The sequence below is a fragment of the Pteropus alecto genome, unplaced genomic scaffold (assembly GCF_000325575.1).
Source record: "Pteropus alecto unplaced genomic scaffold, ASM32557v1 scaffold18, whole genome shotgun sequence".
Classification (NCBI taxonomy): Eukaryota; Metazoa; Chordata; class Mammalia; order Chiroptera; family Pteropodidae; genus Pteropus; species Pteropus alecto.
Genome location: NW_006440649.1, coordinates 248,444 through 262,485, shown reverse-complemented (window position 1 = coordinate 262,485; position 14,042 = coordinate 248,444). Strand labels below are relative to the sequence as shown.

The window sequence follows — 14,042 nt, the reverse complement described above, 5'->3', positions numbered from 1 at the left end:
AAAGAAAGAAACACACACGCACACTAAGAAACCCTGGACCATTCTTTTATACCATATACAGAAATAAACTCAAAAGAGGTTAGTGAATAAATTTTAAGACTTGAAACATAAAACTCTCAGAAGAAAACACAGGCATTAAACTTTTTGAAATAGCCATAGTTACAACTTTTTGAATATGTCCCTCTGAGCAACAGAAACAAAAGTAAGAATAAATGAATGGGACTATATTCAACTAAAAATCCTCTGCAGAGCCAACGAAACCATGAATATAACAAAAAGATAATAGATTGAATGGGAGAAGGTATTTGCTAATGATATGCCTGATAAGGGGTAACTATCTAAAATATATAAAGAATTCATACAACTTAGTAACAAAATAAACTAAAAAATGCATGAGACATGAATAGGTAATTCTTCAAAGAAGAAATACAGGTGTCCAGCAGACAGATGAAAAGATGCTTTACATCACTAATCATCAGGCAAATGCAAATCAAAACCACAATGAGATTCACATCTGTCAGAAGGGCTTTTATCAAAAAGACAAGTGCTGGCAAGGATGTGGAGAAAGGGGAACCCTCATGCACTGTTGGTACAGCTACTATGGGACACTGTATGGAGGTTTCTCAAAAAATTAAAAATAGTACTGCCATATGACCCAGCAATTCCTCTTCTGGGTATTTATCCAAAGAAATGCAAAGCACTAATTCAAAAAGATATATGCACTCCTATGTTCACTGTAGCATTATTTATGATAGCCAAGATATGAAAGCAACCAAAATGTCCACAAATTAATGAATGAATTAGAAAGATGTGGTGCACACACAGGTACACACACACACAGACACAGACACAGACACACACACACACAACAACAAATGCAATATTACTCGGCAACAAAAAAGAATGAAATCTTGCCATTTGTGATATGGATAGACCTAGAGGGTATTATGCTAAGTGAAAAAACTCAGAAGGAAAAAGACAAATACTGTACTATTTCACTCATACGTGAAATCAAAAAACAAATGCTACAAACAAAATTCATTCTTTTTATTGCCAGTGTATTTCCATCAAAAGACAGAGATCAAACTGATGGTTGCTAGTGGGGAGAGGGTTGGGAGCATGAGTTAAAAAGGTGAAAGGGAACATAGTCAATAATATTGTCATGACTTTGCACAGTAACAAGGACTAATAATTGCGATCACATTGTAATGTATATAAATATAGACTACGTTGTACCTTGAAACTAGTATGTCAACAATATTTAAGTAAATAAAAGAAAAAAATTTAACAATTATAATTTAGAGTAGAATGAACTCCACAAGGGAAAAGGAAAAAAAAAAAAAGCAAAGCCCTTTTAGGCAAAAATGATAAAGACATAATCTCTTACTAAGTTTGGTATGACCCCCTAAATTATAAAGAAAAAAGACAGTTTCTATTTCTTTTGATTCTTTTCATTTTCACATAATGTTTTACTTTTATAAAATATTCCTTACTGGCAGATATAACTGAAATGAATCTTAACAGATCCAGCATAATACTATATACATAAGGAAAAAAAAACCTTGAGAGGTGATGTTCTTGTCCAGTATGACAATGGTATTAATAAAAATGAGGGCCAATTCCTAAGTTATTTTCAATTATAATTTAGGAATAAACATTGTAACCAATAGGTTCTATTCCTGGCTGTACATCAAAATCCTCGAGAAGCTTTTAAAAACATACTAATATCTAGTCCTCAAAATGTAGAGATTAAGTATTTCTTCCATGAAACTGTTAGGAGATTCCAATGCATGAGGTCTAGAACCCTAATTCATTTGCAAATAAGACGTATTTTTTTAATTAACTTGGCCAATATACAGTGTGAATGTGGTAAAAACACGGTAATATGATTTTTTAACTATAGGTGCTGCTCGTAGCAGCTGCCAGAAGCAAGCAGTAAAACAAAAGGATGATATGCACACTACAGACAGTATGTAGATGACCCGGTTGTTTGTTGCTACCATATGCCTTATTTGAGCAGTGCCTGGAACTTACAAATTGTGACATACATGGGTTTTCACTTGTGACATAAACCATGTCCATGCAAGGGGAATAAATGTTATTATATTTGTGTTAGATAAACTTTTAAGATTTTATATCAGGGTATGGCAAACTATGGCCCATGGAGCAAACACCTGTTCTTTGTAGGTAAGACTATCATGGGACACAAATATGCTACCAGTTTATGTTCTATGTGTGTTTTCATGCTATAACTGGAATTAAGCTGTTGTAACAGACCTTATACAGTCTTTATTACTTTGTATTGCTGCCTGGCAAACTACAAATTGCATTAACACAGTTATAACTCAAAAGCATTTCAACTATTACAGACACTGCCCATATTTCACATTTCATTTTTTTATTACCGGTTATACAAATCATGTCAAAAGAAGAAAGATTTCAAATGTAGTACTTTTAAGGCATGTGAGAGTGTAAATGATTTTCTCCATTTCATAGAAAAGCAATATACTTACGCAACAATGTTCTTGTTATACTAAAAGATTATAATGTACAAGAAAAATATCAGATGAAGCCCTCGTTATAATATGTAAATACAGGAAAATGATGGACAGAACGATTAAAAATTCAAAGTGTAGTATTTCATCACAGAAGAACTGCTTCACAGAAAAATTTTTTTAAATTGAGACTAAAACCAAATTAAATCTCTAAACAGGTAAGAAAAGTAATTTACATGCAGTGAGTTAATTAAAATGTGTTTGGTTGCAGCAAGTAAAGAAATATTTCTAGAGAATATAAAATGGTTCCACACTGTTACCCTTTTGTTGAAAACAACTACTCAATGAAGATGCTGATAGCCACATAAATAGTCTATTAAAAAAAAGTAAGTAACCTCAAGCAATTTCTCTTGGCCTTTGACAAGTCAACATATATTACTAATACTACTCAGCTGGTATTGTTTATTTGAGGAGACAATGCCAAATGTGAAATGACTAATGAACTAACCTCTATTAGTAGTCTCCATAAGACCAACTACAAGAGAATATTTTCAAGTAGAAAAAACATTATATACGACGGAAGTGGCATCTACTAAAATGTATTAGAACAAATGGTGGGAAAAATATGTGTGAAAAGAAAAAAAGGCTTACTTAGACAAATTAACAAAGTTTGTGAAAATGTAAAGTGCTTAATGCCTATGGTGTTCACTTATGATTCAGTGCCATATATACACTTTGTAAAAAATGCTTTATTATGTGCCATTCTCAAATGTTTAATGAACACCAGTCTCATGAAATTTTGTCAGAAAGAGAAGCTGATCACCATAACCTGCCCTCTTTATTAGCAAAGGAAAAGCAGTATTATAATTTTTAGAGCACTCAGAGTTGAGAATGAATTTTTTTTCTGAATGAGAACCACCACTATGAGTCATTATTATTGATCATGGAAATTTTGTTGCAATCTCCACAATGACTGTTTAAAATTTCATATTACTAAGCAAATATTACTAAGCAAAACATACTAATGAATACTTTTTGCATTAAAAGTAATATGAAGGTTATGTATATGCTACCTGCAACATTAAAAATTAAACAAGTATCTAGATACCCATTCATTCATACCTTTGCAGCATATATTTTTCAAACTGAAACCACAACTCTAACACCATTTTTCAGACTCAATGCATACTGCAAAAGTGAACTGTAAAACTGAGAAGCTTCCAACTGACCTTCAATTGAAAAGGATTAATCTACAATGCAATGAAATGTGAAAGGAAAATGTCAAGTAAAAACGCTAAGAAAATTCTGTCAATGCCTTTCAATGGTAAGGTATGCCCATAGATTTGACAGCAGTTATTTAGTAGTAGTAATTTATTCAAAAAGAATTTTTAAAGTTAAATAGGTAAATAGCTTTAACAGATGCATATTTGTGGTTGATTTTGATAACAGGGAATGCTAACTTTGATCTCTAAATCTTATTTCTCCCATAATAAAAAAAAAAACTACACTCAATTATTATGTATTTTGACTTTTATCAATAAAAAATCATAAAAATTAGTTTTTCTCTATTTTTATACAGGTATCTACATAACATATTCAATTTACCCTCTTGGCTTATAAAGCCTAAAATCCTTACTATTTAACCCTTTAAAGAGAAGTTTTGAGAGTGACGTCAGAAACATGGCAGAGTGAGGGACGTCCCTAATCTCTCCGCTTGAAAAGAATATACTGAACATCTAAAACTCAACAATATATACCCAAACTGCACATCAACACATCTGAGCGTGGGATCTAAGCATAAGAACTGGCATAGGTCACTCTGGCAGTGGTCTGGGAGAAATAAAGAAGCTGCCTCTCACAGCCGTCAGAGCTACCTGTAGGAAGAGTCAGAAGGGGCAAGGTGAGGTGACTTCTCTGAACTGGGAGAGCTATGAGCTCCCAGTGGCCAGCTGACAGCAGGGCCCAGTCATCACAGCAGAAGGCAGAGAAGCAACAGGTGGTTATTACCAGTACTAGTTACAAAATGTAGGCTGAGCCACAGCCTCTATCCCCCTAGCCAGATGGTGCCTCCCCCATATCCTCTAAGACCAAACATCGCAGAGCAAATAGGACTGAAATTGTCACTAACACTGACAGGTACTGAGATTGTGGGTAGTGAGCATGACTGAATAATTATAAGGGGAAAAAAAAGCGTTATTAAGACTTCATATAAAGCACGGATCCAAGAGGATTAGATACCAACTACTGGAAAACAAAAGAAAAGCACCTTTGCAGCAGGCTAAAGAGAGACCTTTATATAATAAATCTTCTTTCTGGAAAAAAAGCAGAATAAATTTCTATTAATGCCCAGGCAGAGAAACAGTCCATTAAACACCATGAACAACATAGATGACAAGGCACCTCAGGAAAAAAAAAAAAAGAGTAAATTCCCCAGAAAATAAGCTTAAAGTCATAGAAATATGTGACTTAAATGACAAAGAAAAATCTCAACAAGATCCAAAATAATTCACATAAACAATTCCAGTAACTGAAAACAATAACTAGGTGAATAGAGCAAAGAGACTGAAACCCTCAAAAAGAACAGTAAAGATCTTCTGAAGATTTAAAACAAAACAAAACAAAACAAAAAAAACACTGCAAGAGCTGATAAATGAAATAACAAGTTGGGAAACAGAGTCAAACAAATGGAGGAAAGGATCAGTGATATCGAAGACAGAAATCCAGAAATAAATCAGAAGGATAAAGAGAGAAACCGAAGAATGAAAGTCATGAAAGAGAAATACAATAACTAGCTGATACCACCAGGAGAGGAAACATAAGAATAATGGGCATTTTCAAAGCAGAGGAAAAGGAGCAGGGATTAGAAAGCATTTTCAGACAAATAGTGGACGAGAATTTCCCAAATCTAAAGAATGAGCGGGAGCTTGGAATTCAAGAAGTCAACAGAACACCTAATTATCCTAATCCAAAAAGGCATCCTCCAAGACAGATTACATTAAAATTATCAAAAATCAATGGCAAAGTAAAAATTCTCAGGACAGCCAGGGAAAAGAAGACGGTAACCTATAAAGGAAAACCTACTCGATTATCATTGGATGACTCAGCACAAACTTTTAAAGCTGGAAAGGAATTGAATTAAATATTAGAAATATTAAATGAAAGGAACTAACAGCCAAGAGTAAAGTATCCAGCAAAGCTCTCTTTTAGATATGAAGGAGAACTAAAAACCTTTCCAGACATACAAAAATTAAGGGAATTCTTTACTACAAGGCCTGCATTACAGGAAATTTTGAAAGGGGTCAGCTCACCTAAAACAAAATGACAAAAAAATACGTAACTATGAGTAAGGTGACTAGCAGGCAGATAGAAGCAAAAGAGTGCAACTCATACTAAGAACAGGGCATTATAAGCTTAAAGAAGAAAAAAAGATATGCTATATCAAAATACTAATAAACCTTTAGCATACATAGAGACAAACCAAGATAACAATGACTGAAAAGGGGAGGACTCAAAGATCCAAATTTGCAAAGGGTAATGGAAATGAGGCACACAGGGAAGAAAATGGACGACTGTATATATAACTATCCTTTACATATTCATAATGGTAACCACACACCCAAGATTCAGAACTGAAGTTTATAACATAAAACAAGAAGGACCAGATGGAAAACACACAAAAGCAAACCAAAAAAAAAACAACAACAAACCAGAAACACAAGGACAAGGAAGCAATGGAAGCACTGAGCTACCAGAAACGAAAAGATAACATAGTTATAGGAAAAACTCGCATCTCAATAATCTCCCTAAATATAAATAGACTGAACTCACCAATAAAAAGGCAGAGTTGCAGATTGGATCAAAAAAGAAAACCCAACCATATGTTGCCTCCAGAAGACACACCTCAGTTCCAAAGACAAATATAGACTCAAAGTGAAAGATTGGAAAATGATATTCCAAGCATATGGCATTCAGAGAAAAGCAAGAGTACCAGTACTAACATCAGATGAAACAGACTTCAAATTAAAAAAAGTTAAAGAAAGATATGGAGGGATATTTCATAATGACAAAGGGAATCATGCATGAAGAAGACATAACACTTATTAATATCTATGCTCCCAATCACGGCACCCAGAAATATGTAAAGCAATTACTAATAGAACTAAAGGCAGAAACAGACCAAAACACTACCATAGTAGGGAACTTAAATACCGCACTGTCGTATATGAACAGATCATCCAGACAGAAAATAAGGAAATGACACATTAGACCAATTGGACATAACTGACTTATACAGAGCCTTCCATTCCAAAACAGCTGCTTATACATTCTTCTCTAGTGCACACAGAACATTCTCAAGGACTGACCACATACTGGGACACAGAGACAGCCTCAACAAATATAAGAGGGTGGAAATCATATTAACCATATTCTTGAATCATAATGCTTTGAAATGAGATCAACTGTAAAAAGAAATCAGAGAGAAGCACAAATACATGGAAATTAAACAACATGTTATTAAAGAATAACTGGGTCAGAGAAGAAATAAAAAGAGAAACAGAAACGAATGATAATCACAGTACAACACATCAAAACTTTTGGGACATGGCAAAGCGATTGCAAGAAGAAAGTTCACATCACTACAGGCCTACCTCCTAAAACAAGAATGAGCCCAAATAAACAACCTAATGCTTCATCTTAAAAAACTAGAAAAGGAAGAACAAATGAAGCCTCAAGTCAGCAGAAGGAAAGAAATCATCAAAATTAGAGCAGAAATAAATGAAACTGGAAAAAAAAAAAAAAAACAACACAACAAAGAGCTGGTTCTTTGAGAAGGTTAAGAAAATTGACAAGCCCCTGGCTAGAAAGAAAAAAAACAAAGGACACACATGAACAAAATCAGGGATGAAAGAGAGGAAATGATGACAGGCACTGCAGAAATACAAAGGATCAAACAACAATACTATAAAAAAGCATATAACACCAAATTTAATAACCTAGAAGAAAGATACAATCTTCTAAGAATTGATCAAGAAGAACTGGAAAATCTAAATAGACCTATCAGTAGAATGGAAATTGAAACATCATCAAAAATGTACCAATAAGTAAAAGGCTAGGACCAGATGGCTTCACTAGTGAATTCTACTGCCCATTCAAAGAACATTTAATACCTATTCTCCTCAAATTCTTGCAAATAACTGAAGAGGAGGCAATACTTCCCAACTCATTTTATGAGATCAATACTACTCTGATGACAAAACCTGGTAATCCAGAAATAAACCCATGTTTATATGGGCAAATAATTTTTGACAAAAAAAAATCCAAACACATACAATAGTGAAAGGAAAGTTTCTTCAATAAATCGTTCTGGGAAAATATGAAGGCCACTTGTGAAAGGATAAAACTAGACTGTTGTCTATCACCACATACCAAAATTAATTCAAAAAATGGTTTAAGGACCTGAATATAAGAACTGAAACAATAAATATAAGAAAACACAGTAACTAAACTTAAAGACCTTGGACTTAAAAAGGATTTTATGAATTTGACCTCAAAGGTTAGGGGAGTAAAAGCAAAAATAAGTGAATGGGACTACACCAAACTAAAAAGTTTCTGCACAGCAAAAGAAACTGTCAACAAGGTAAAGAGACAACCATTCGAATGGGAAAATATATTTGCAAGCAATACTTTCAATAAGGGCCTAATATTCAACATATACAAAGAACTCAGATATATAACTCAATAAGAACACAAAAACAAAGGATCCAGTAAAAAAATGGGCACAGTACACTTCTCTCAAGAAGACATACAAATGGCCAACAAACACATGAAAAGATGCTCAGCAGTGCTAGATATTAGGGAAATGCAAATCAAAACCACAATGAGAAACCATCTCGCACTTGTTAGAATAGCTATAATCAACAGGACAAGTAATATCAAATGCTGGAGAGTATGTGGAGAAATAGGACCCTCATATACTGCTGGTGGGACTGCAAACTGGTATGGCAATTATGGAAAACGGTATGGAGGTTCCTCAAAAAACTAAGAATTGATCTACCATGTGATCTAGCAATCCCTCTACTGGGCATTTACCCCCAAAGACTTGAAAACCTATATTTGAAAAGATATTTGCACACCGATGTTCGTAGCAGCATTATTCACAGTGGCCAGGACATGGAAGCAACCAAAGTGTCCTATGATAGATGATTGGCTAAAGAAGCTGTGGTATATATATACAATGGAATATTACTCAGTCATAAGAAGAGATGAAATACTGCCATTTGTGACAACATGGATGGACCTCGAGATGATCATGCTAAGTGAAATAAGCCAGACAGAAAAAGTTGAAAATCACAGGATATCACTTATATATATATGGCATATTAAGCTATAAGCAAGAAACAGGACAGAGACTCATGGTCAGGGAACGTAGACTAGTGGTTACCAGAGGGAAATGGAGAAGGGGAAGGGCGAGGTAAACGAGGTAAAAGGGGGCAAATGTGGTGACAGAAAAAAATCTAACTGTGGGAGGTGAACACACAGTGTAAATATATGGCTTACTATTGAATTGTACATCTGAAACTTATTTGATTTTGTTAATGTCACCATAATAAAAAAGAAAAAAAAAAGTTATGTACTACTGCATTAGAAATTTTCTGAATTCTCTTTTAAAAAATGTAACAAAATGGTATAGATTAGAATATATCAGTGCATCATATTATTTGAAGTATTTTCAATGAAATATTTATTATACATAGTAAGCATTTTAGTTCATGATTATGTTACAGTTCTTAATGACTCGTGAAAAAACTGGAAAAGTGTCCGCTTGCAATCAATGGGATTAACAGAAAGCCTTCAACCTTCCTTGAGTTCCTTCAATTATGAGTGATTTACTGCTCCCTTCCCAAATTAAATTTTTCTGGGACTTGGAAAACAGTTTAGTGGTTACCAGAGCATAAGGGGAAATGGGAGAGGTAGATGAGCGTAAAGTGGATCAGACAGATGATAATGTAAGGTGATTTAACTTTGGGAAATAACATATATAGATACACACACACACACATATATAATATATAACATTACTGAATTGTATATTTGAAAATCAATGTAATTTATTAAACAATGTTACCCCAATATACTTAACTTTAAAAAATTTCTTAACTGTAAGGAAATTTTTTCTTTTGTTTTGGTGTTTATATTTAAAAAGGACAAAAGGTACATTGGGACAATGACTTAACATTTTCTGTTCAACTATAAGAGTAATTACAAATATTTTTCCCTATTACAACTTTAAAATCCTTTGGCTTTAATAATCACAGATGGGAAGAAGTTGATTATGTCTAAAGTTTCATATCAGATTAATTCCTTTTTCCAATTATTCAAGATATGGTAGTTCATGAAAATTACCTGGTGTTCGACTCCCTGGAACTTTCATGTAGAGCTGAACAGTATTCATGCCCAGTATTGTATGACCAAGGATACGACACGCACAAAAGCAGGAAGTTTAGTCAGCTCATGTAGCTGCGATTTCCACCTGAAATAAAATAACAGATCAAAAGTATAACCTTACTTAAAATATTTATGAGAATTAACTATGTCTTCAAAATTATTGCAATCTAATCAGAAAATATTTAAATTTCTAATTTCCATTATACTTTTAAATTTGAAAGTTCTGTTTCTCAGACATAATTGAAAACAAATTAATAATCATTGAAAAAATTTATAATAATCTTCTAAAGGAAAGAAAAAATGATTAAATTTGTAAAACTGAAGTTTCGGCATTCGTCAGTAGCAAAAAAAAAAAAAAATCTAATTCAAAACCCAATGAAAATATTTCAAACTGCTAGTGCTTTAGCTAATGTCAACATTAAAAAAAAATGATCTCAGAATGAAACAAAATCAAAACTAGGCAATTTCCAATCCTGCATTCATATTTGCACTTCATGTAAACAGAACTGGAGGACTTACTTTTTATCATCAGAGAGGTCAATGTTGGTTCCAAATTTTATGATTTTAAAAGGTCCTTTCCTTCTCTTTCCAGAACTTAAAAAAAAAAAAAAAATTAATTCATGTCTTTTGGACAGAAATATGAAGTGAACACTAAATATTACTTACAAATTTGAAGATGTGGATTCATTATCTAAATATTCTTTATGTTGCATTCTTTTCTCACTTTCTTCCTATAAATAAACCAAAACATTCATGCTTAGTATTCTTTTAGGCTATCATTTTTATTGCACAAGTGAATAATCAATCATATCTACTTGAGAGCTATTAGCTATAATTTTAAAACTAAGCTTCTATAACCACATTTCAGAAGAAAAATCTTCAATGACAAAAGAAGAGAATCAAGAAAAGTCAAGCCAAATGTCATGGTACTTAATCTCTTACAGCAGCCACAAAATTAGTATTGTAAAACCCAGGTATTATGCAATTAAGAAAAATATTCATGGTGGCCCACTGGACAGTATAAATTTCATTTGAAATGATGTCAAAGAATTTGAGAGAGAACTGAAAAATAAATATATAAAACCTGACAATTTTTTTAGAAAGAAAAGATTTTAACTATACAGTCCTAACAATACTTTATTCCCTACTTCAAAAACAAAGGGCAGAGTTTTTTTCTGCTGACATTTTTCTCTAAGAATGAAACCTCTAGGTTCTTATATTTCCCACATGTTCAAAACACAACAACAACAACAAAGCAAGACTAGCTGACTAAATATCAAAGTTACTTATAAATGCCAAATAGCAAAGCAAAAGCACACATTCTAAACTTGCAGGAATGTGTTTGCATACAAACAGAAACACTCACAGCTAAAGATGTATAAGGTAAAAAAAAAAATTTAATTTTCTACTTCTAATTATTATGTTTAACCTTGCTTGTATGTATTACACTAACAAAATTGAGTACTTAAAGTATTTTGTAATCTAAACTTTTGACACAATAAATTCTGTAAAAATAATAAAACATTTACATAAAACATTAACAAAATTAAATGATGAAAAAATTATGTTAATCTCTTGACCTATGTGAGAATATAATTCAAGGAAGAAGTGGTGAGAGTCAATCAGAAATCCACATTTAAAAGAATGAAGTTGGAGCTTATCTTTTACCATACCAAAAAAAATAAAATAGATAAATGACCACAATGTAAGAGATGTACTTATAAATCTATTACAATAAAAGATAGCAGTAAATCTACACAGCCATAGATAATGCAATGCTTTCTTGGCTATGATACCAAAACTAAAGAAACAATAATTCATCAAAATTAAAAACTTCTGTACTTCAAAGGACACTATCAATAAAGTAAAAAGACAATTCACAGGTAAGAAAATTTACATGCAAACTAAATACTTGATAAGGCACTTGGTCAGGCATGTAAAAAGCTGAAGAAACCTAACAATAAGTAAAAAAGCTAAAGAAACCAAAAAATCAATAATTCTCAGATTAGGAAGAGAATCAAGGATACAGGGAAACTGCCATCTCCAAAATCGGAGGGATAGGTTAATAATGAAAATCACAATTAACGGGAGTGGAAATCTCCTAGGACACTACTTGAAAAACTGAGATTCAGTGTAGATTTGTCTAAAAGTAAAAAATTCTAGCATGAAACACAAACAGGGGTTCTTCTACAATATTGTGAGGTTTATCTTCAGGAGCTTGGCTAGGTTCTTATATAAAACACCAGAGAAAACACCCATTTTAGCAGAGGCAGGAAAAAGCAAGCATTCTGAAACATACCAGAGTAGTCAGTTCTTCTTAACAAGATCTGCCCCTGAGAAAAACTACTTAAGGAGCACCCAGACTTCTGAGGTTTTACCAGGGGCTAACTGTCCAAGGGAAATTAAAGTAGGGAAACAAACTAAAAAGCACTAGTGAAGTTCACAGTACAAAGCCAGAGGTTTATTGTAAAATTGACACCTAGCCATAACACTTATAGAATACTTTTCTTACCCTGCACTTTACCAACACTCACTTAAAGCCTATTTACATTAGTTCCTTTTACCTAGGACATCATATCCACCTTTCAACAAAAATTACAAAGGTATGTACTGACAGGCAGAATAACAATTTGAAGACAGCAACCATCAAACATTTCTCAGATATGACACAAATGCAGGAATTATTAGACCAGGAACTTAAAACAACTACAGTTAATAATGAAAAGGGTTCTAACTGGTAAAGTAGAAAACATGCTAGAACATTCTGCAAAAAAGGAGAAAGATGAAAATTTTTTAAAAAACAAAACCCCGCCAGACGTAAAAAATGCTAACAGAAATGAAGACTGCTTTTGAAAGGCTTCTTAGAGTGACTATAGCTGAAGAAAAAATTTGAGTTTGAGTATATCTCAAAAGAAAATTCCAAATCTAGAAAGCACAGAAAAGAGACTGAAAAGAAATCAGAACAGAATATTGAAACACTATGGGAAAACTACAAAAGATAACAAACTACAAAAGATAACATACTGTCAATAGAGAAGAAATGAACAGAAGATATATTTGAAAAGTGACAATGACTGAGTATTAGTTAACATCCATCATTTCACATAAGTTATAATTTTATATTGTGATTAGAACTTTTAAGATCTATTCTCACAGCAACTTTCAAATATATAGTACAGTACTGATCAGTAATAATATAGTCGGTATGCTGTTTTTACATCCCCAAAACAATTTACCTTATAAATGAGTCTGTACCTTCTGACTACCTTCACCCATTTCACCAGACTCACACTCAAAATTCTCGTAATCACCAATTTGTTCTCTGAATCTGACTGTTTTCTGTACTCTACATATAAATCATACATTATTTGTTTCCAACTTATCTCACTTAGCATAATATCCTCAAGGTCTAACCAATTTGTTGCAAACAGCTGGAGTTTCTTTTTTTTTATGGCTGAATAAAATTCCATTATACCATCAACCCCTGAATAATACAGTGGAGTTAGGGGTGCCTACCCATGCACAGCCCAGTTATGACTTGTAAGTACTGTTGTTTACATGGAAGATTGGTTCCAGAAACAATAAAATCCACAATGTTCGACTCCCTTATACTAAATGGCATAGAACTGTGCATTGCGTCTGCCCACCATACTTGTAGAGTCTCAATCACAGGTCAAAATAGTGTTTTTGATCTAGGGTTGGTTGAATCTGTGATGTGAAACCCAAGAATACAAAAGGTCTACTGCATGTTCACTGAAAAAATTCCATGTATAAATGGACCCGCACAGTTCAGACACATGTTGTTCAATGGTCAACTATGTGCATATACACATACCCACACACTATATCTTTTAACTTTTCATCTTTAATGAACACTTAGGTTCTTTCCATGTCGTAACTATTGTAAATAATGCTGTAATACACAATGGGATGCAGACTCCTTTATAAGACAGTGATTTTCTTTCCTTCAGATAAATACTCAAAGGAAGGATTGCTTAGTCATGACATAGTTTTAAGTTGTTTTTTGAAGAACTTCCATAGTACTGCACCAATTTACATTCCTGCCAACAGTGCTGAGGATTACCATTTCTCTACAACCTT

The 14,042-nt window shown here is 33.1% G+C and overlaps 1 protein-coding gene across 1 annotated transcript in view; it reads right to left on the bottom strand.

Moving 5' to 3' along the window:
- The window catches only part of LOC102897701 (histone demethylase UTY-like), a 185,373-nt gene that overhangs the window by 32,913 nt on the left and 138,418 nt on the right, over positions 1 to 14,042 (bottom strand). The window contains 4 exon segments of the mRNA XM_025050980.1: positions 9,900 to 9,968; positions 9,971 to 10,026; positions 10,461 to 10,535; positions 10,608 to 10,672. Of these exon segments, the coding sequence (XP_024906748.1) occupies positions 9,900 to 9,968; positions 9,971 to 10,026; positions 10,461 to 10,535; positions 10,608 to 10,672 (265 nt within the window).